Raw genomic sequence first — 20,108 nt, forward strand, 5'->3', positions numbered from 1 at the left:
CCTTAACCCGCCTCTGCCTCAGCTCCTCACCTGTACATTTGCATAGTAAGCCTTCCCTGAGTCACAGTGTCGGGATTCCCTCCGAAATCTTTTCCCCTCAGCTTATCCAGAACACCTGGATGAAATGTTCCCCCAGGACTGGACAAGGTCTCGGGGATCCTAGCACTCAGAGAAACTTTAGGCTCATCTCCACTTCATCACATTACCACACATCCAAAGTTACACAGGCAACACATCGTCCTCTATATACATTTGCACGTGACATGGCATTCGCTATACATTACACCACGCGTTTTGGGAGTGGCTTGGTTACTTTGCAGGAACCAATCCCTGTGCAGCATGCTCTGTCCACATGGCACCTGATCTTTACATTCCGTGTTTATCTTGTCCATAGTCCCTAGCATCAAAGTGTTGCTGCTTATCTTAGCTAGCCCAGACATCCTGACTCCAGCAGACTGTTTGTCAAGCCCCTATTTACAACTTAAATTTCCATTCACCTTCCCAGTTACGCCCAATAAGAAATGAGGCAAGTTACTTATGTCAAGCCAGGCCCACACATAGATTGTTGTCAGCATAAATTGCTGGGAAGCACTCTGAGCCTACATGAATGAAGCAGTACATAGCAAGACAGTCATTGTCTTCGGCTGATGACAAGCAGTGTGATCTATCTAGCACTGGAATCTTCCTGTAATCCCGCCAAGGACAGCTGGTCAGTGAGTTGTTTTACCCTCTACCTTCCATTAAATAGGTTTGTGCTACTTAACATGAACTCAAACATGACTCCCAGGATGGAAACACGCTCAGTCTGCGTAAGCGATAAGGCAGAGAGCTCTACACTGCCTTGGAGACGAGTTTCTTTTGTTCGTTTTATAATTGATGAAAAATTGGTGCAACAGGAGAGGGTATAAAGGGGACAAGTTCTGGAAAGCCTTTTTATAGAGGCAATTGTACTGCAGTCTTAGAGCCACTTGCCGGTCTTTAGGCTGCACCCACAGAAATTCAACAAAAGCAGTAAAAATGTGGTTTCGTTGCTAAATTCAATGGATGTATCGGAACAGATGGAGGTGGGGAGGAAAGCAGTTTAAAAAGAGGCTGCCACTTCTAATATCATTTGTCAGACCATAACGGCACATGCAGATGAGTTTTTAAAAAGAAAGAATAGAAATGTTTTAATGCACAGACATGAAACTGCCAGTGATATGTATTCAGAACTTTAACAGTTATCAAATCAATTTTCTTCAAACTTGGATTGATTTTTAATTCTACAACAAATAAGCCAAGTTTGAAGCATCTAACTTCAGACATTTTTTAGGCCATGTTTATACGTACAGTGCTACAGCGGCACAGCTGTACTCATACAACTGCGCCACTGCAGCGCATCTGGTGAAGACCACTATGCCAACGGAAAAGCTCTCCCATGACATAAAAAAAACCACATCCACAAGTGGCAAAGCTATGTTTTCCTGCCAACATAGCACTGTGCACACAAATGCTTACGTCCCTTAAGTCACTCAGAGGGATGGAATATTCACACCCCTAAGTGACATAAATTTTGCTGGCATAGGCAGTAGTGTAGACATAGCCTAAGTTATCCAAGAGCAAATTATCTGATTAGATCAGGTGGGGAAAGAAAATTTCGTTACATACTCAAGTGACTCAGTGTTTTCGAAAGGTTAGAGCAACTGAATGATGGTGGGGACGCAAGTGGAAATTGCAATCCAACCTTACCTTTATAATAGAATTGCTTATTCACAATAAAATCTTTCATGGTATGTCAAGCTGTCCTGCTCACGACTCGAGAGCATGAGTACCAACTTCAGGACCGATTGTTAGGAACTAGGGCACAAACCCCAAAGGGGCTGTGAGTTCTAGACTTAGATTTCACCAACTAATAATCGTGTAAACTCCTCAGGCACTGTAACATCCTTCACATGGAGTTAGACAGTCCCCTTGAGTACTCCAATCTGTCTCACCACCTAGGTAAGCCTACTTTTGTGATAGATGGGCCCTTACACCAAGAATCACAGCTACATTCAAGTTACCCACAGTCCTAAAGGACTGGTCACTTACCCCAGGTCAACTGCACCCTAGATCTCACACCAAAGATAATGCTTGTAGCCAGTCCTATAATAAATTATCTAAAGATGTATTAAATAGGAAAAGGAAACAAGAGAGTTATTTCAATGGTTAAAGCAGGTAAACATAGCTACGCAAACGAGTTACACCCTTAAGCTGCAAAAGGTAATAGAAGCTTCATAATACGCAAGCTATGCATGTCCTTTTGGGCTAACCCAATCTAAGCAGCTGGGGATCCTTTGCTTATGCTTAGAGAACCTTGCTCCCCAGAGTCCAAGCAGCATCCAGTCCAGTTTCTTCTTGTTAGGGGCTTTGATTCCCTCCTGCCCCACCTCCCCACCATGTGCTCCTAGCTGCAAATTCAGCTGATGGGAGGAATTCACTTGCATGACTCATCTTCTTGAAGGAAGAGGGCACATGGGGACGAGCAGAGCAGCAAAGTCTTTTGTCCTCTTTAACATTCCCCAATGGTCCATTGAGGCCTTCCTTGCTGGGCTAGACATACTACCTTCTGTTAGACACCAGCACTTTACACTAATTTTTGTAAATCACCAGAGGGACACAGTCACAGAGGCTCACCATACAAATGCGTTGATAGTACCTCACACGATGGGGTACAGATGCTATAAGTGTGATGAATGCAGGCAGCCACTCACAAGCATCCGGTAAAGGCTAACCAATAAACACATTATTACAATTCTAATGCCTATTTTAGCAACACTGACACATCGGGGAACCAGATTGAGTCCAGATAGGTATTTATCAGTGGAGACGGAGGGACCTTGACATGAGCTGGCACCTGATCTGCCAGCATCACACATGGTCTGTGAAAAACCTCGCACAAAAATGGCGGCCAGGGCTTGCACCTGTCATATAAGGACGTGCCTGCTCCTGAGAGAAAGGGAAATGTTGTTTCTGTTGCTCTTTACACAATACAGATGGGATGAACGCACACAGGCATGGCTGGGTCCCAAATAACCATGTGTACGAACTAGACAATACAGTGAGCACCATTAAATGGCTCACAAACGAGTTAAATGGCTACCACCTTATTTGTAAACATGAAAGGAAAGAGAAAAGACGTTAACCACACTGACTGGAAGGGAGGGAGGTACAGCCAGCAGCACTTAGATGGAAAATGGCCGCCTTCTTCTGCCCAGATGTTAAGAGCCAGCTATCAGAAGATCATGATGGGAAAGACTCCTTTCTACAAGGAGTTCATACTATGGTGAGGGGGGGCGTATGAGTCTCCGGATGGTAGACAGATAAAATGATGACTCCACATTGGAGAGTCCAGAGGGTCCTGGGTGTCAGGGCCAGGGCATGGGCAGCCTGGCCTAGGGGTTAGCATCAGGCACGGGCCAAGGATCCAGGGGCCAAGTTCCAGAAACCAGGCCAGCTTGGAGCACCGGGAGGCCAGATTCAAGTGACAAAGCAGAGGCCGGAACAAGAGACAGGTGTCAGGAGGTTAGGATCAGGCGACAGTATCGGAGGGCAGGAGCCAGGAGGCTGTTGCCAAGAGCCAGGCCAAGTCAGGGTACCACAATCGGAAGGCAGGAAGAGGAAGACACCAGCTCAGCCGTCCATGGCAGGGTGGAGCCCAGTTATTCAGACAACGTCCTCCTCTGGCTTACATAGGGGCTGCGGCCCAATCAGGAGCCTTGGAACTCCCCCAGTCAGAGTATAGGGGCGGGACATGTGCCTCAGTTGGCCCCCATAGGCCCTGGACCCAGCTGTGTGCGAGCTGCCCGGTGGAGGCTGACTCCCAGGATCCCCACAAACCTCTGTTCAAGTCCTGCAGGCCCTGACGCTTGGTGGTCACACATCACCCGAGACAGGTTCACATCTAGTAACAGGAGAGAGCTGGTAGAAACCGCGTGATTCCCAGGGTTGCTACCTTCCCCCCAAATCTGGATGGTGTTGGCTGAATTTGGGGTTTGTTCAAATGCGGAACTCACCGGGGGCAAAACTACTGCAAAGAGAAACCATTGGACATGGTACAGCTCTACCCAGCAGTGCTGGCAACCTGGAGTCCATGGAAATAATCCATGGGTGCTGGACTGACATCTGGGCATCCTCTCCATAGACTAATAGATTCCAGAGCCAGAACAACGGACCATTGTGATCATCAAGTCTGACCCCCGGCATAACACAGGCTGGAGAACGGCCTTGAAATAATTCCTAGAGCAGAGCTTTTAGAAAGTCTTCCAATCTTGATTTAAAAATCGTCAGTGATGGAGAATGCACGAATGATTAATAACTTTAGTTGTTCAAAATATACACCTTGTTTCCAGTCTGAATTTGTCTAGCTTCAACTTCCAGCCATTGGATTGTGTCATGCCTTTCTCTGCTAGATTGAAGAGCCCTTTATGAAATATTTGTTCCCCGTGTAGATATCAGCAAGTCACCCCTGAACCTTCTCTTTGTTAAACTAAACAGATTGAGCTCCCTGGGTCTATCGCTATAAAACGTGTTTTCTAATCCTTTCATCATTCTCATGGCTCTTCTCCAATTTATCCACTTCCTTCTTGAATTGCGTCCACCAGAACTGGACACAGTATTTTAGCAGCTGTCGCACCAGTGCTAAAGACAGAGGTAAAACAACCTCGCTACTCCTACTCGAGAGCCCCCTCTTTACACATCCCAGGATCACGGGAGCCCTTTTAGCTATCGGGTCACAGTGGGAGCGCATGTTCTGCTGATTATCCACCAAGACCCCTTAATCATAGAATCCTAGAAGATGAGGGTTGGAAGGAACCTCAGAAGATCATCTAGTCCCACCCCCTGCTCAAAGCAGGACCAACCCCAACTAAATCATCCCAGCCAGGGCTTTGTCAGAGTCACTGCTTCCCAGGATAGAGTCTCCCATCCTGTAAGCACGGCCTCCTTTCTTCATCCCTAGATGTACGCATTTACATTTAGCCATGTTAAAACACTACTGCTTGCTCACACCCACTCTGTCGAGCAATCCTGGCCACTCTGAATCAGTGACCTGTCCTCTTCATTATTTCCTCTCTGGGGTCGTCACCTCCCGTCCTGGCATGCTTCCCCGTGCCCTCCTCGCCCTCTCTCTGAGCAGAGCCCCTTGGAGATGGAGGTTATGCCTCACTGTTGCTCCTGTCCCCCCCAATGCCAGGCACAGCAAGTCCCCGGGTAGGGAGGTCCCACTGGGCAGTGTCTCTTACTGCTCGTGCACCAGCCTGGCACAAGACGGAGCTCGAGTTGCTAGAGGCTGGCAGAGCCCTGGGGCGAGAACTTCACCTCTGCTCGGTCTGCGTCTGCCCAGTGCATGCCAGCCCCGGCTAGCACGCAGCGTAAGGGCTTCCGCCAACCCGGCCGCTCTTTAACCCGGAAACCTCCAGCAACCCCCCTGCCCCTTCGCCTGTCCCATCTTCAGCGGGTCTCTGGGGAGCACGTTAGAGGGGCTGGAGCCGAGCTCACGCGCTGACTGCTGGGCCTTAACACCCGGCAGCCCCATCACGCAATCAGCCCCTGAGCCGCTCGTGCCAGCCTGCCCCTGCCTTTGCCAAGGGGCCTGGAGGTGGTTACCCGGCGGGGTGTTGGCGCCTCTGCCCACGGCAGCGTGTGCTGCTGCTTCCAGGGGCGTGCCCAGAAATTTAACTTTGATGCCCTTTCAGAGGGGCACGTCTCTGCCCCCCCCCCCCACTTGGACCCAGGAGGAGTTCGCCCTTCCCCTCCCCCCCTTTCCCAGCAGCAGCCCCAGGACGCGCTCGCTCGTCCCTCCCTTCCCCCACCCCAGCAGGAGTTCGCTCTCCCCCACCCCTCCTGCCACCATGACCCAGAGTTCTGTGCCCCCAACAATTATTGGGGGGACCCGTGCCCCTTCTTGCACCCCCTTGTGCTGTTTCTATCCCATATGCGGTGCCTATGCGCTGAGAGACCCCTCCTTGGCTCCCCACCATGAGACGTGTCAGCTGCCAGGCTGGTATTTATTACTATATTAGAGACCAAAGGGACCGGGAAGCGTGTTGCTGTCGCATCTGCCTCTGCTGTTTACTGCTCCGCCACGGCCGTGATTTGTCCGTGCTCATCTCATCACCTGCTTCTACGCAGGCCGGCCGGATTTGAATGGAGCTGTCAGAATCGCAGGCTGGCGTGAGGCTCATTCACACCCAGGTGCAAGTTGTTCTCCAAATTAAAAACAAGGAGAGAGAGTCCTGGAGCACTTTAAAGACTAACACATTTAATTTCTGCAGGCATAAGCTTTCGTGGTCTGCAACCCACTTCGTCAGATGCAAGAAATAGCAATCAGACAGGGGGTACATATATACATCCAAGGGCAAGGAACAACAAACTGCAGAGCTGGAACTCATGCAAACTTGACACAATCAGACTGGGGGACTTGGAATGGTTCTCGCATTACAAGAAGTAATTGTCACTGTTCACACATTTGCAAAAGGCCTCAGCAGAGAATTCAGAGTCCCTCATAACCGTTTGGTTAGAGTCCTCACCCTGGCTGTGGAAGATGCAGGTTTAGTTGAGTTCCCTAATCAGTGGTACGTGTCAATCCAGTTGCTAGAACAACAAACATCTATATCTATAGCCAGAGAATAAAGCAGACCCGTTTCTGTGAATCTCTGCTCACATTTCTTAATACATTCATTTCATCTGTGTCCATTCCCCCTTTGGGTCCACGTCCCACAGAAACTTGTGCAATCAGGTCTCACTAACAGAAATGCTTAACAAAAAGAGGCTCTCCAGTGGCTGTCCCTGTGGAAAGAAAATTTTCAAATGTGCTTTCTGTGACAGCTCACACTAGAAACGGCATTATAGGGACTTCAGTCGAGCAGTCAGCAAACAGAAACGAGCCCATGTGACTTTCTCGGGCCCATTCGCAGCACAGTTTACGTTCCAGATTTGGAGTAAACACAAAACTCGCAAAAAATGTTCCCAAATAACAAGAAGTTCATGACAATCCAGAGTGAATTATTTACAAAACTCTTTCCACGTCTCTTCGACTTGCGTGGAGCAATGCCACTTTGCATGAGCGGGGAAGGTGACCACTTATTTTCTGTAGCAGGCCTGCATCTGAATGTCTTTGAACCGTGGCCATTTGGGTCTAGAGTCCAAACTTTGCGCTTGACCCCATCGCTCTTCTAAAGCCAAAGGGGATGAAATCAAAATACCAGATGCTAAACTCTGGGGTGGGAGCTGGTCCGCCAGGGGGAGATCTGAAATGAAAACGACATCCCTGCTGACTTCCCTCCTTGGGCTGCATGCATCGGATGCATTCAGCACAGACTGGTGAAGTTACAGGAATGTGGTACTTTGCCATTGCATTCCCCTGTGAATATTTCAATCAATAAGGTTTTGGAAGTTCGTAAATAGATTTCTGGGCTTCCTTATAAAAATAAAAGGCTCAGAGTGGCTTGATGATGATGGAGGAGCCTTTAAAGTGAAAATCCCAGACACCTTTTACCGTTGACCGGGCTCATAAAATGTCTCAGAATTACTCTTCTGTCAAGTCAAAGAATTGCACAGCAGGGGACGTGTCACTGAGAGTGGGGGCAGCTAATGTCATTATGTGCATTGCAGTAGAGATGAATCGCCGACGGGATGGTGCCAAGCCAGTCCCCTGGCTTTTAAAAGGAGCGTCAGCTGATGACATGCACTGAGCTAAAACTAAAGCAGGTAAAGCTGGAGCCGGAGAGTCATGAGAACAGCCTATGTTTCAGACAGTGGCTTTAACCCGGAAAGTTTTAGGAGAGCCTTGCACAGTTACTGCTGCGGGATCAGTGAGGGATTTGCCATGAGTCCCAGTACAGCACCATGAAGCTGTCCTAGGAGCAATACAAGAAGCAGGTTGTGACTTGGAGAAAACCATGGCAGCAATGCAGGTAGCCAGCAGATGAAAGTAATGGGGTGCAGGACAGGTCAGAGTTAGGCCCCAAAGCAAAATTTTCATCACAATCAATGAAGTAAGAGCAAAGAGCTCAGGATTTGCTTATATGCCTGGTATATTAGAGCAATGCAAATAATGCACTAGGCAGAATTTATTCGTCACATTTCGCCTGAATGTCCCTGAACAATCACCGTGTCCCTCGATTTATTAAATATTCAGATTTACGGGACGATTTTTGTGTGTGTGCCATTTTGTTTCCCTCTATGGATCAATCGCAGGTGGTTTGCCGGGAGCATCCAGTAGTTGAGAGTCAAAATTCATGCTGTGTTGGTTACTTGGTGCTGGCCGGAGAAGTCACACAGCATCAGTTCTGCTCCCGGGGTGGCCGAGTGTAACTTTTGTAAAGCGCCCTTAAAAATGTGTTCAGCTCAGTGATTCGCCTGGACAAGCCGGGAGGTCGCGTTCGACAATCATGCCTGAGAACAAACTCCCTGGCTCAGAGACGCTTGTGGAAAGTGAGCACAAAAGAGGCATGGCAGCAAGACGCCTAAACATGGACAAAAGCACGTGAGGCGAAAGGTCCCCTTCGAATCACACGACCTCCCAAGGCATTGGGCATAAAAGCAGCTATTGCAAGCTGAGATTTCTAGACTGATTTCCGATAGCTCCCCCTTCCTTTGTCCGGTTTGCCCTCTTCGGGAATCCTGGCACTTCAACTATAAGCACCGTGGGGAAAGGATTGTCCTCATGGTTGACCGTAGCAGGGCCTTGCTCCTTGGTGGAAATCCCTAGATGCTACTACAATACCAACAGGCACTTATTTTAAATATCCAGTATCGAAGGCCAGCCTTTTAGAGTACCAGAGGTGTGGTGGGTCCCAGTCCACCACCCCATTGGCCAAGTGTCCACACCACAAAACCTGGCATTAGCTCCAGCTCATCTCCTTGCTGCCAATCTCAGCAGAGGGGCCACGAATTGACTGAGCCATGGAGAGGACATTTCTCCTCTGGCGTCCAGCTAGGATTGATGCACCAGAGCAGGATAACCTAGGGGAAGCTTGCCCGGCCGCCGTCCATGCTGCAGCTGTTCCATGCGGCCCCGAGCGGTCGACCTTTCTCCAGCACAACATTCACTTTCGGAAATGCAGGAGAACAATATTTGTCCTGCTAAAGACAAACAAACATCTGCAAAGCCCCGTGGAGTCCAGCGTCTGAGACCGAACAGTGATTCATGACCCGGCCAACATGCGTGGTGCCCACATGTATGTGATAAACAGCACCAGGGGCCAGAACTCCTGCCTTTATTGTTCTCTAACACCTGCTCCAAGGGGTGTTCGACTTTTAATTAAAACCCGCCATCTCCGCTCTGGAAATGCAATTAGCAAGCATGACTGGAAAACTTTACCGGGCTCCCCCCAGAGTTCCTGCTCGCAGTGAGATGCTAATCTCTGCCCATTTGCCACGGGGATAGATCCAGCAAACGTCCATCTTCCAGACACTGTTGGCTAATCTTTTATTCTGTTCCACACCTGGAACGTTCCCTCGTCACTGGTTTCCTGGCCCACGCCCCCACCCCCCACGGCCCCTTCTCCCAGACCTTTCATTGTCGCTTCTAAAGGTCTGTCCGGAAGGCTGCCTTGGATGAAACGCCCTGCACAAAGCCCAGCCTCTGGTATAAAAAGGGCTGGGGATGGAGCTGGGAGCTACAGTCATTGACAGAGACAGAGAGTGAAGCATCACACTGAGAAGCCAAGCTCACACGCCACAGCAACAGGTAAGACGGAACGACTCTGGCTCTTCCTCTTTATTCCTTTTGCACTGAGATTTTCTCCACTCTCTGTAAGACAGGAGCACAGAAATGTTGTCTGACGGCTCTGTTGCTTGGGTAGATAAAGAACTAGTGAGTGTTCTTGAATTGTAACCAAGCAGAATTATTTCAAAGCAGGTGTGATTGAAAGGCACCAGCCATTCCAGGGAACTACAGAGCTACCAGAGGACAAAACCCTGTATTCCCACTAGACTTCTTATTTCTTCTTAGTTAAAACGTAGCCTTGATCGATTGTCCCACTTGTTATGCGAGTCTCAAAGGAATGACACTTGAATGAAGCTCTCTTTGCTCTAAGGGGAAAGAGTTAACATTACAGCTATGTTACAATTCATTCGCATGCTAAGATAAATCACGCGTGGTCAGTGGTTTAACAACAATGGGGAAGCCAGTACACACCAAAAAACCCCAAACCAACCAAAAAACAAACCAACCCCTATTATGCCTTAGACCTAAATATTTAATACAGTCTTACCTAAAGCCTGTGTTTTTTCACCATTCCTCTATTTTGCTGTGGATTGCTCTGTTTGCTAAATCTATTATGAAACCCATCTCTGTCTCTGTCCACAGCTTCAAGATCTTTTGTACTTTCTCACCCTCTTTAATAAGGTTACTGGTAGTTGCATGCTGACAAAAGATTAAGACGTGACATTTTTTCTTTAGGTGTGACCTGTTCAGTTTTATAACCAGTTTTATTCAAAGCATTCCTGTGTCCAAACTGCAAATCATTGCTTCACAAGACACTAGTTGGTTGGGATGTATAAGCCAGGAGGAATCTGTTAATGGCATTTGTGAGGTTAGTTCAGTCAAGTTAAGGAAACAATCATACCAAATCCTCAAGTCCTTATTCAGATAAAACTTTCAGAGACAGAGACAGACAACTTTAGCCCAAGTCTACACGACAAACTTCTGATGGTATAACTCTGTCGGACAGGGTTATGAAGCGGTGTGATCCCTGACCGACATAGCTTTGCTGAGAAAAACTGGTAGTGTAGACACAGCTGAACCAGCAAAAAAGCATTTTCACTCACAGGAGTGGCATCAGGGCATGTTTCAATCATAGCAGTGGTTTTATTATACCAGCACAAAGCACAATTTGCTGGTATAGCTGTATCTGTTGTAGGAGGGTTTTGCTGGTATACCATATCGGTAAAAGGTCCGTCTGTAGACATGGCCTCACTCACATAAAGTAAAACCATATTCCATTGGCCACTTCTGGTGTGAAGGAAAGTCAACGGGCCCAATCCCATAAGGCGTTAAGAAGTGCTGTCGGTTGAGCATCTTATTTTCCACTAAAAAGCCGAACGTTTTTCATTTTTGTCACAAACAGGTGTGGCATTTTTCCGGGTTTAATTAAAAAAAAAAGCCCAACATGTTCTGAAATTTCAACTGAAAACCCCAACATTTCAGGCTGCAGGTTCTCAACCAAAATGACTCGTGCGTGCACGTTTTGTTTTGTCGTTGTGCTTTTTGGTTTTGGTTATGTACGACAGCCGAGAAACTTCAACCAACACAAACATTTTCTCACAAAAATACTCCTTTCGGCAAACAGCCACTTTTTTGTCAAGGAAGAACATTGCTAGGGAAAGACACTGTCCTCCTTCAAATCCCACAGACGTCACCTGAAGTTCCCCCTGGGTGAGGAACGCTAAATCGGGTTCTTTTCCTCAGCCTTTTAGAGCAGTAAGAGCTAGCCCATATCCTGAAACCCACCTGCTACACTTGTGGTGTGCAAACCGGGAGGGGGAACGCAAGACGCAACGGAGCGCAAGAGATTCTCTGGGGAGGCACAAAGAAACTTGGATCCCATGGGTCCTGCGGGACCCACTGCCATAATAGCAGGAGCAGGATAAAAATAAAGTGGCTATTGCGGGGCAGGGCGGGAGCAGGATTAAAAAACTAGTCCTTCTGCGCTGTGGGCAGCATGAACGCCCCGGCCAGCGGTTACCACTCTCTGGCCACCCAGCTCTGAAGTCAGTGCAGAAATCAGGGATTATTTCAGATTCCATGTAATGACGGGAGGGTTGGGGATGACCAACTTGATCTAAATATGCAAGGACTGTCCCTGTTCCCCAGAGCCTTGCCATCTAAGGCCTAGGCAGATAGAGGTTAGGAGAATGGGAACAAGAAGAAGCAATTTTATATACAAGGCAGCTCGATTTCCACTGTAAACTGCAGCAGAATAGAAGTGAGCCGTTCAGCTAGGCTTACATCCTGAAGAATGCATTGCTGATATTTTTCAATTATCGAGTCCTTAGATGAACCTTCAGGTAGCAAATCCCACCCCAGACTGCCTCGCTCTTTCTTCCCACACAGAATCAAATGAAAGGAGCTGGGTTCCTTCACTAAAGAGATGCTTTGTAATTAGGAGTGAAAGAGCTAACATTCGGTAATCAGAGGGTCGTCTTGTCACCAGAACAAAAGCCAGGCTACGTTTTGAATAGCCAGCGTGTGATCTGTCTGCGGCTCTGGCTAGAATAGCAGATGCTGAGTCTCTGCTCGGTTAATAAAGCACATTATCTAGTGGTCAGTGCCAGGGACTGGGATCCCAGGCTCCTCGGTTCGATTTCTGCATCTCTCAAACCTGCACTGAATGACTTTGGACAAATCCCTTCTGTGCCTGTTTCCCTTTCTGCAGAATTGCGGGCCTGATACTTGCATAACTTGGCAGGTGTATGGTGAGCTTCATTCATTAATATCTGCAACGGGCTTTTAGTTCCTCAGATGAAAGTATGAGAAACCAGGCCCAGCGAGCTTTGCTAATTACTTCAGCAAAAACGTTCATGCACAAGTTAGAACTCCGTGTGACACAATGAAACAAGAACTCCCGGTTGAACCTGACACAGAGAAGGGGGGTTATTTCCGGTGCACGTGCTCTTTAGGGTAAGAAATCTGAGTCCGGCTCCATAGTTACCCGGCCTCTGTAACTTTCACATCCCAAGATTTTCCTCCTGGCCAGCACTTCCAAAACCCAAGCTGTGTTCTCTCTGCCATGGTAAAGACGCTGGGATCCCAATGGATGGTGCTAGCCCTCTGCCTGCCCTGCAGGGTAAGAGAACTGCCTTCCTGTGAGATACTCAGTGCTTTCCTGTGGGGATTTTACCAGGCCCGTAGCTGGTAATTATGCGGATTAGATTCGCATGGAGCCCAGTCCTCACTTAGCAACAATGGTCCTACAGAAATAAACCGGTGCAGCTGTCACCGAACTAAGGCAATCGGACCCAGAGCACAGAGAACTAACTAAACACACTCCGCTTCTCTATAAAAGCTGCTCTCCACAGAAGGGACGTTTCTCCCGACCTAACCGGAAAGCAAGAGCTGACAGAGGCTCTCTCTCTCTCTCTGGCTGTATCGTGCATCCGCAACGGAGGCCACCTGATGCCTAGCTGCCAGCATGGCCGACAAATGCTTGGCATAATCTGCACCTGTTCTGTTTCCTCAGGACTCAGCTCCAGCCCGAAGATGCTGAAACCCGTGCGGAGCGGCCTACTGGCGATTCTGGGCATGCTGCTCTGTCACTCGGCCGGGGGCGTCGAGGGCCAGTGCTGGGAGAGCAGCCGGTGTCGGGAGCTGAGCACAGAAGATGGCCTTTTGGTAAGTGGCTCCGGCCCGGAGCGCTCAGGGGAAACAGGACCCGGTCAGGGCTCTGGGGAGAGAGTGACAGAAGACCGAGCTGCTGGGTCCTGCACTAACCTGAGCGGGTGGAGGCCCCGTAGACATTTCCCATTGCTCATGTCTGAGGGGCTCTCAGAACTCAATACATTAAAAAAGTAAATGCCTTGACCTCTTTTTCTGGAAGCAAATCAGAAATCAGCGATGGGAAAGCCCCGGGAGGACAGCTCACCCCCAGCCCGGCGGCATAGTAAGGATGCTTTGCAGTGAGGGTGCAGGACTGGGCGTCGGGAGATTCCCACATCCGTCGCAGGCAGTTTGCGGGACCTTGGGCAGTTCGCTTCAGCGCTGTGAACTTCCGCGCCCCAGGGGTAAAATGCAGGTGTTCCCCTGCCCTGCCTGTGTGCGGTGGAGGCCGAGTCATGCAACCTTGTAAAGTTCTCAGCGGCTGCAGCGAGGGGGTCCGGGGGGGGGAAACAGGGAGAGGCTCCCGCTATGGCCACTCAGAGGCAGCCCCGGTCCTCTGTCTGCCGTAGAACCGCGGCCCGGCTTCCCGGAGCAGCACGCCCCTCCGTCCTTTCGGCCAGATCTCCCGCTGGTGTAAAAGGGCGCAGCTCCTGTCAAGCCGACTGCATGATACTGGCACCCAACAGCCCAGCCTCCGGTCCTATCAGAGCAATCGCAACAGCACGGGGTGTCCTCCTGCAGGCAGGGGGTTTGCAAAGCCGGCAAGGGAGCTTTCCACTCCCCTGCCTGCTCCCCGGCTTTCTGCACGGCTCAGAGAGGGCGCCAAGGCAGCCTTCGCTGCCTGCCCACGGCCGGGTGATGCCCTCTCCGTCTAGCTAGCTTGCAGGTTCTTAACCTGCAGCCGCCCCCTGGGTAACTGGGAGCTCACCTAGCAGCTAGGGCTGGAAGAGGCTGACTCCCTCTGCTGGACGGGCAGGATTTCGTTCCCCCTCCTGCCCCCCGGTGGAGGACGGGCTAGTTACCTGGCACCCGACTATCGGGCGGTGAAGTGGATGCACTTCTCCAAGCCCTTGGAAGGCTTGCACCCTTTGCCAAAAGCGACGAAAGGGACGTGACCCACCTCTACTGGCAGCCTGGGCGAGTGGACACGGGCTAGGCCGCCAGGAGCTCCTGGGGTTTAATGGCAGCTTGGCTCAGGACTCCCTCTTTGGCCTCGGGACAAGGCGTCTACACCAACGCTGTCACGCCTGGGGGGGGGCCAAAAATTGGGCACCGCTGTCCATTTGAGGGTGGCGCCTCAGGACACACTAGAGGGTGGTGGGTGTAGGCGAAGGCTGGCTGACTCAACGGGAGTCTCGCCTGAGGGGCGGTGGCGGGATTTGACCGCTCGTTAACGAATATCGGCTTTCCAATAGCTGCCGGCTGTGCGGACTGGCCCCCGAGAGTCCTTTCGGGCCTTCATCCTGGCCCACAACCACTGCAGGTCTCCCTCCCAGCCCCGTGTGATTGTTCGCTTCCAGCAGGCCCCAGCCTCGCGCGTTGTTTACACGGAGCTACAGTCCACAGCCAGGTTCCCCCCTTGCCTCTAGGGGAGGAAGCAGTCCCTGGTGCAGCCCGTCCTGCCCACCTCTGCCTTCCTTCAGGCGCCCCCTCTCCGGCCCGTCCTTCCTGTCAAGCTCCAGAATCCCCTGTGCCAGGATTGCTGCCCCTTCAATTAGCCCTTCCACTGGAGCTCCGCTCAGCTAATTGCCATCCTCTGTCCACTCCTGCGTCCCAGTTAATACGCACGGGTGGTATGAGACCAACAGGGTTTGGAGTTCGCTGCTGATCCAGCCCACCCTGTCATACACCTCCCGCCCTGCTTCCCAGCCGGCGTCTTCTTTCCCCAATGCGCTATTGTCTCATGGGCCGAGCTCTGTGGGATCCCGCCGCCAGGTCTCTTTCCAGCCCCGCGATGGCTGTTCTCCGCTTTCCACCCACCGATTGCTCTCTCCGTGGGTGGAGGCCCTCCCCAGAATCTGGTCTCTGCCCCCACCAAGGGCATCCAGCAGGACCTTCCGCTGACCGACCGTCCTCTTCAATCCGTTGCTGCGCAGCTGGTTCTGTGCGCCATTCACCCTCCATCACGTTTGGCTCTGTGCCTTTTCCAGCTCCAGGCTCTTTCTCCTGCTGTGCTGCTCCTGGGGGCTGCGTGAGGGACCCCTTCTTCAGCAGCTACATCCATCCAGGTCTCGGTCACCAGCCCCAGTTTCCCCTCCATTTCCCCTTCCTGCTCGGTCTCTGCCCCCGACTCTTTTTCCTCTCGTGGACCTTCCTGGCTTATATCTTCCTGCCTCGGTTCTTCTCTCTCTTTTCGATCACCCCCTTCTTGAGGCTCTTGTTTCACACCCCGTAACTGACGCTGTGGTCTTCAGCAGGAAGGATCCAGGGGAAGGATTTCCAGTCAATCCCACCATGAGCAGCTAGGACAAAGCCTTCGCCACCCCCACCTGCTTCTGTTAAACATTCCCTTCACCTGGCAGGGGGTTTTCACTAACGGACAACGTCTCCTTTCCCCATGTAGCCACTCCAGTTTCAGTCTCCTCCCAGGCAGCATTCTTTGCCTTCTCCTGTCCCCACAGGGGACTGGCTGTTCTCCTGGTAAGTCAGCCTCTAAGAACTCCTCCGCGAGCTTATCTGCATTGTCCAGAGTCGAGGGTTGGTGCTGGCGCACCCCGACACTGGCCTTTTGGGGGCAACTTTGCAAGAACAGTTCTAAAACCCCAGTATCCATCCCTTCCTCCAGCCCCTGGCTTTCAGCGTCAGCCGGCAGGTAGCCCCGTCAGCCAGTCTGCGTGTGGAAGCTCAGGGCCTTCTTCCTTCTGGCCATTTCGCAGCCCTAAATCTCTGCTGGTGTCTCTCCCACGACAGACCCATCCTCTCGGCGACGCTGCCGGGACTGAACCGTGGTCCCTGGCGCGTTCTTCGCTTAGGAGCTTGTCGGCTGCGGTCGCAGAAGGAGCCGCTCGCAAAGCCAGGATGCCTTCTCCCAGCCAGAGCCTATGGCCACCGGCTCAAAAGTCCAAAGAAAGGCTTCAGGCTAGAGCCATTTTACACAGTCTGATTCCTGGGGCTCTGCGGCCACCCCGGGTCCCAGGACTCGCCAGGCTCTGCAGCATCTGGTGCTGTGGTGCCGGCCACTCCTGAGTGAATTCCTGCAGCCCCGTCGGTTGCTCTGGCTGCTGCGTTCGCCTGGATGGCTGAAGGAGCCGGCTGGACTGTTGCAGCTCCTTTCGGTGTCCTACCAGCCCTTTCCCCCCCGACAACCCAGCCAGGCGCCGGCTCCCCGCACAGATGAGGGCCACTGATCCCAGACAACCTGCCCAAGTGGCCTGGGGTCGTCCCGTCAGGCCTCATCAGGCCAGGTCTCCTTCACCACCACCGGGTTGGATTTTATTCATCCATCAGGCCATGGCTTTATTTATATCTATCCACAGGCCACAGCCAGGGATGGGACCAGTACCAGTCCTGCCTGTCTCCGCCTTCCTTCAGGCTGCCTCATCTCCAGCACTTCCTTCCTCTCAGTCTATATAATCGCACCTGCCAGGGTTGCTGCCCCTCCAACCAGCCCCTCAGCTGTAGCTCTGCTCAGTTCATGGACACCCTCTGCCAACGACCCGCCTTCCTGCCAGGTCCCAGTTTGTATAGACCGGTGGGGTCAGGCTGCTGACTTACCACCGCCCCAGCTCACCCGAGGACAGGGGCCCGTGAGCAGGTGATGCAGTGAGGAAATACCTCGGCTGGCTTGGACAAGGTTTGAGACCTTCTGTGTCTCGTGTTACCCAGGGAGCTGGGTTCGGAACTCCTGAAGGTAACAGTTTGCAGTTAAAATCCCTATAGATCTTTAAATAACCGAATCGTAGGGCCAGCCCCGGCCCTCCCACATACACAGCAGTGGAAGCTGCGTGTGTGTGACTCTGGCCAGACGCTGGGTCATCGCTGATACGGCTAACGGGACCTCCTGGAGCTTCCCTGCAGGAAGCAGGACCCAGCCTATTTCAGGCCATGAGTTCCTCACCCCAGCTCCCCCTCAGCTAAAAGAGTTCCCCTGCCGTAGGAAGCGGCACAATGGTCATCAAATGCTCTGGTGCCTGGGGCAGTCTGGGTTGCAAGTGACGGAGCAAACAAGCAGAGCCCAGGAAAAAGGAGCAGGCTTGTTAGTTTCTTTCCCTGGGCAAATGCAAGCAACCTGCACAGCTCTCTCCCCTTCAGAGGGTCTATTTTATACCACTCGACGCAGGGGCGGGCAGCTAGCGGTTCGGCCCGGGAGTTAAGAAATGTGGCTTCTATCCCCAGTTCCGCTACGGACCTCCTGTGTGGCCTTGGGCAAGTCATCGCCCCGCTCCGTGCCTCAGTTTCCCCTTCTGTAAAATGGAAATAATAGTGCAGCCCTGCCTCACCAGGGGAGACTGACTGGCCAGATCCTCAGCTGGTGTAAAGCAGGATAGTTCTATTGGTTTCCATCGAGCAGTAGTAATTCACACCAGTTTAGGACCTGGCTCACTGTTCGTAAAGTGCTTTGGACCCTTCGATAGGCTTCCAGGGTATTATTGCTATTAATAAATAGAGCCATGCTGCTGGAAGACCCTAAAAACACGTCTAGGTACCGTTCCACACAGCGAGAACTAGAGAGGCACCTCCCTAGTGCCTGGCCAGTGTAAGACACGAGCCTCACGTCGCAAATCTGGCGCGTTTGTGTTTAGTTGAAGCATTTCCTTTCTCCTCACCCAGGAGTGCATCAAAGCCTGCAAGCTGGACCTGTCCGCTGAGTCCCCGCTGGTCCCCGGCAACGGCCACCTGCAGCCGCTCTCTGAGAATATTCGGAAGTACGTCATGAGCCACTTCCGCTGGAACAAGTTTGGCCGGAAGAACAGCAGCAGCAGCAGCGTCGCTGGCCACAAGCGAGAAGGGTTCCCCAGTGATCTCCTCTTGGGCTTCTTCCCAGCCGCTTCCCCCGTCCAAAGAGGAGAGCAAGAGGGAGACGGCGGCCCGGCCCCTGAACGGCAAGACAGCAAAAGATCCTACTCGATGGAGCATTTCCGCTGGGGCAAACCAGTGGGCCGGAAGAGGAGACCCATCAAGATCTATCCCAATGGGGTGGAAGAGGAATCTGCCGAGAGCTACCCCCTGGAGTTCAGAAGAGACCTCTCTATGGAACTGGACTACCCTGAGTTCGAGTCCCTGGAAGGCCCCGAGAGCGAGGAAGCGATGGTCTCACAGGAGGAGGAGAAGAAAGATGGAGGGTCCTACAAGATGCGCCATTTCCGATGGAACGCCCCGCCCAAAGACAAGCGATACGGGGGCTTCATGACGTCGGAGAACAGCCAGACCCCTCTAATGACTCTTTTTAAAAATGCCATAATCAAAAATGCCTACAAGAAGGGCCAGTAAGGTGAGGAAGGGTGTGGAGGGCGGGGTTGTAACTTGCAAATAGATCCCCAGGGAGACTCGAGATAGCTTCACGATCCCACTGGCATGCGTTTCACTTAGATACAGTTACAATGATCACTTATTATGTTGTTACTAATTATTATTATTAAGCAGTTTGCTGTTAGGAAATGATCTCATGTTCTTATTCTGACTTTGAATGTACACAGATTAAAAATAACTACACTGAAATAAAAACATCTGTACTGTACATATGAGGAAAGAGATGCTTTGATGAGTGCATATCTAGTTTTGCCCTGCCAGATTATTTTCGTATTTTAAACAAGCTGTACAATACTGTAAATGATGGATTCAAATAATAATACAATTTTGCAAGCTAAGCAGGTCTCTGCGGCGTCTCTGGTTCTGTCTGGTGTGAGCTGCTTTCTTTGGCAAACATACGTGTGCTTTTCAAGTGGCTGGGGCAAGCTACAGCCTGAAATCCAAAACTTGGAAGCAGAAAGACAGGACTGGTGAATGCATTAAATCCTTTGCAACGTAGGAACAGTGTAGGGATAAAGCGGGTAAGCACTGGGTTGATTTCCTCCACATCTCACAAGCATCAGTCCAGACTTGCAAAAATCTTTCCATTTCCTAGTCCTGGGCTTCCCACTCACAGCTCTGCCAATGCACCTCAATCCTGACTTGCTCCTGGGAACTCAGAGAGGATGGGAGAGATCTCAGAGGACTGGAATAGGGCAAACGTAGTACCTAGCTATAAAAAGGAGAATAAGGAAAAGCGAGGGAATTATAGACCAGTCAGCTGAGTTTTGGGACCCAGAAAGATAATAGAGAAAATAATCAAAGAAACTAATTGTAAGCGGCGCAAGATAATAAGGTGATAAGTAAGACAACATGGATTTGTCAAGAACAAATCATGTCAAACCTGCTTAATATCCTTCTTTGACAGGGTAACAAGCCATGTGGCTGGGGGGAAACAATAGCTGTAGCTGGACTTCAGTAAGGCTTTTGATACTGTCTCATATAACCTTCTCATAAGCAAACTAGGGAAATATATCCTAAACGAACCTACTCTGAGGTGGGTGCACAGCTGGGTGTAAAATTGTACTCAGAGAGTAGTTCGCAATGGTTCACAGGCAAGCTGGAATGCATATCTAGTGGGGTCCCGCAGGGATCCATCCCAGGTCCGATTCTATTCAATATGTTCATCAATGATTTGGATAATGGTGTCGAGAGTACACTTATAAAGCTAGCAGACAATATCCAGCCGGGAGGGTTGCCAGTGCTTTGCAGAACAGGATTAGAATTCAAAATTATCTTGACAAACTGGAGAAATGGT

The 20,108-nt window shown here is 50.9% G+C and overlaps 1 protein-coding gene across 1 annotated transcript; it reads left to right on the plus strand.

Moving 5' to 3' along the window:
* The first annotated feature begins 13,225 nt into the window (after positions 1-13,225).
* POMC (proopiomelanocortin) lies at positions 13,226-18,772 on the plus strand. The gene is made up of 2 exons (XM_067531290.1): positions 13,226-13,357; positions 18,113-18,772. The coding sequence occupies exons 1-2, from the start codon at positions 13,226-13,228 to the stop codon at positions 18,770-18,772; spliced, it is 792 nt and encodes a 263-aa protein (XP_067387391.1).
* Positions 18,773-20,108: the final 1,336 nt, after the last annotated feature.

Source organism: Emydura macquarii, unplaced genomic scaffold (assembly GCF_026122565.2).
Source record: "Emydura macquarii macquarii isolate MOO-44397 ecotype Brisbane River unplaced genomic scaffold, CSIRO-AGI_Emac_v2 contig_3134, whole genome shotgun sequence".
NCBI lineage: Eukaryota > Metazoa > Chordata > Testudines > Chelidae > Emydura > Emydura macquarii.

Bases quoted from the DNA above. Each gene is read 5' to 3' on its own strand.
- POMC (XM_067531290.1), top strand. From the start codon at position 13,226: ATGCTGAAACCCGTGCGGAGCGGCCTACTGGCGATTCTGGGCATGCTG. The intron at 13,358-18,112 runs GTAAGTGGCTCC...CTCCTCACCCAG, and splicing joins GCACAGAAGATGGCCTTTTG to GAGTGCATCAAAGCCTGCAA.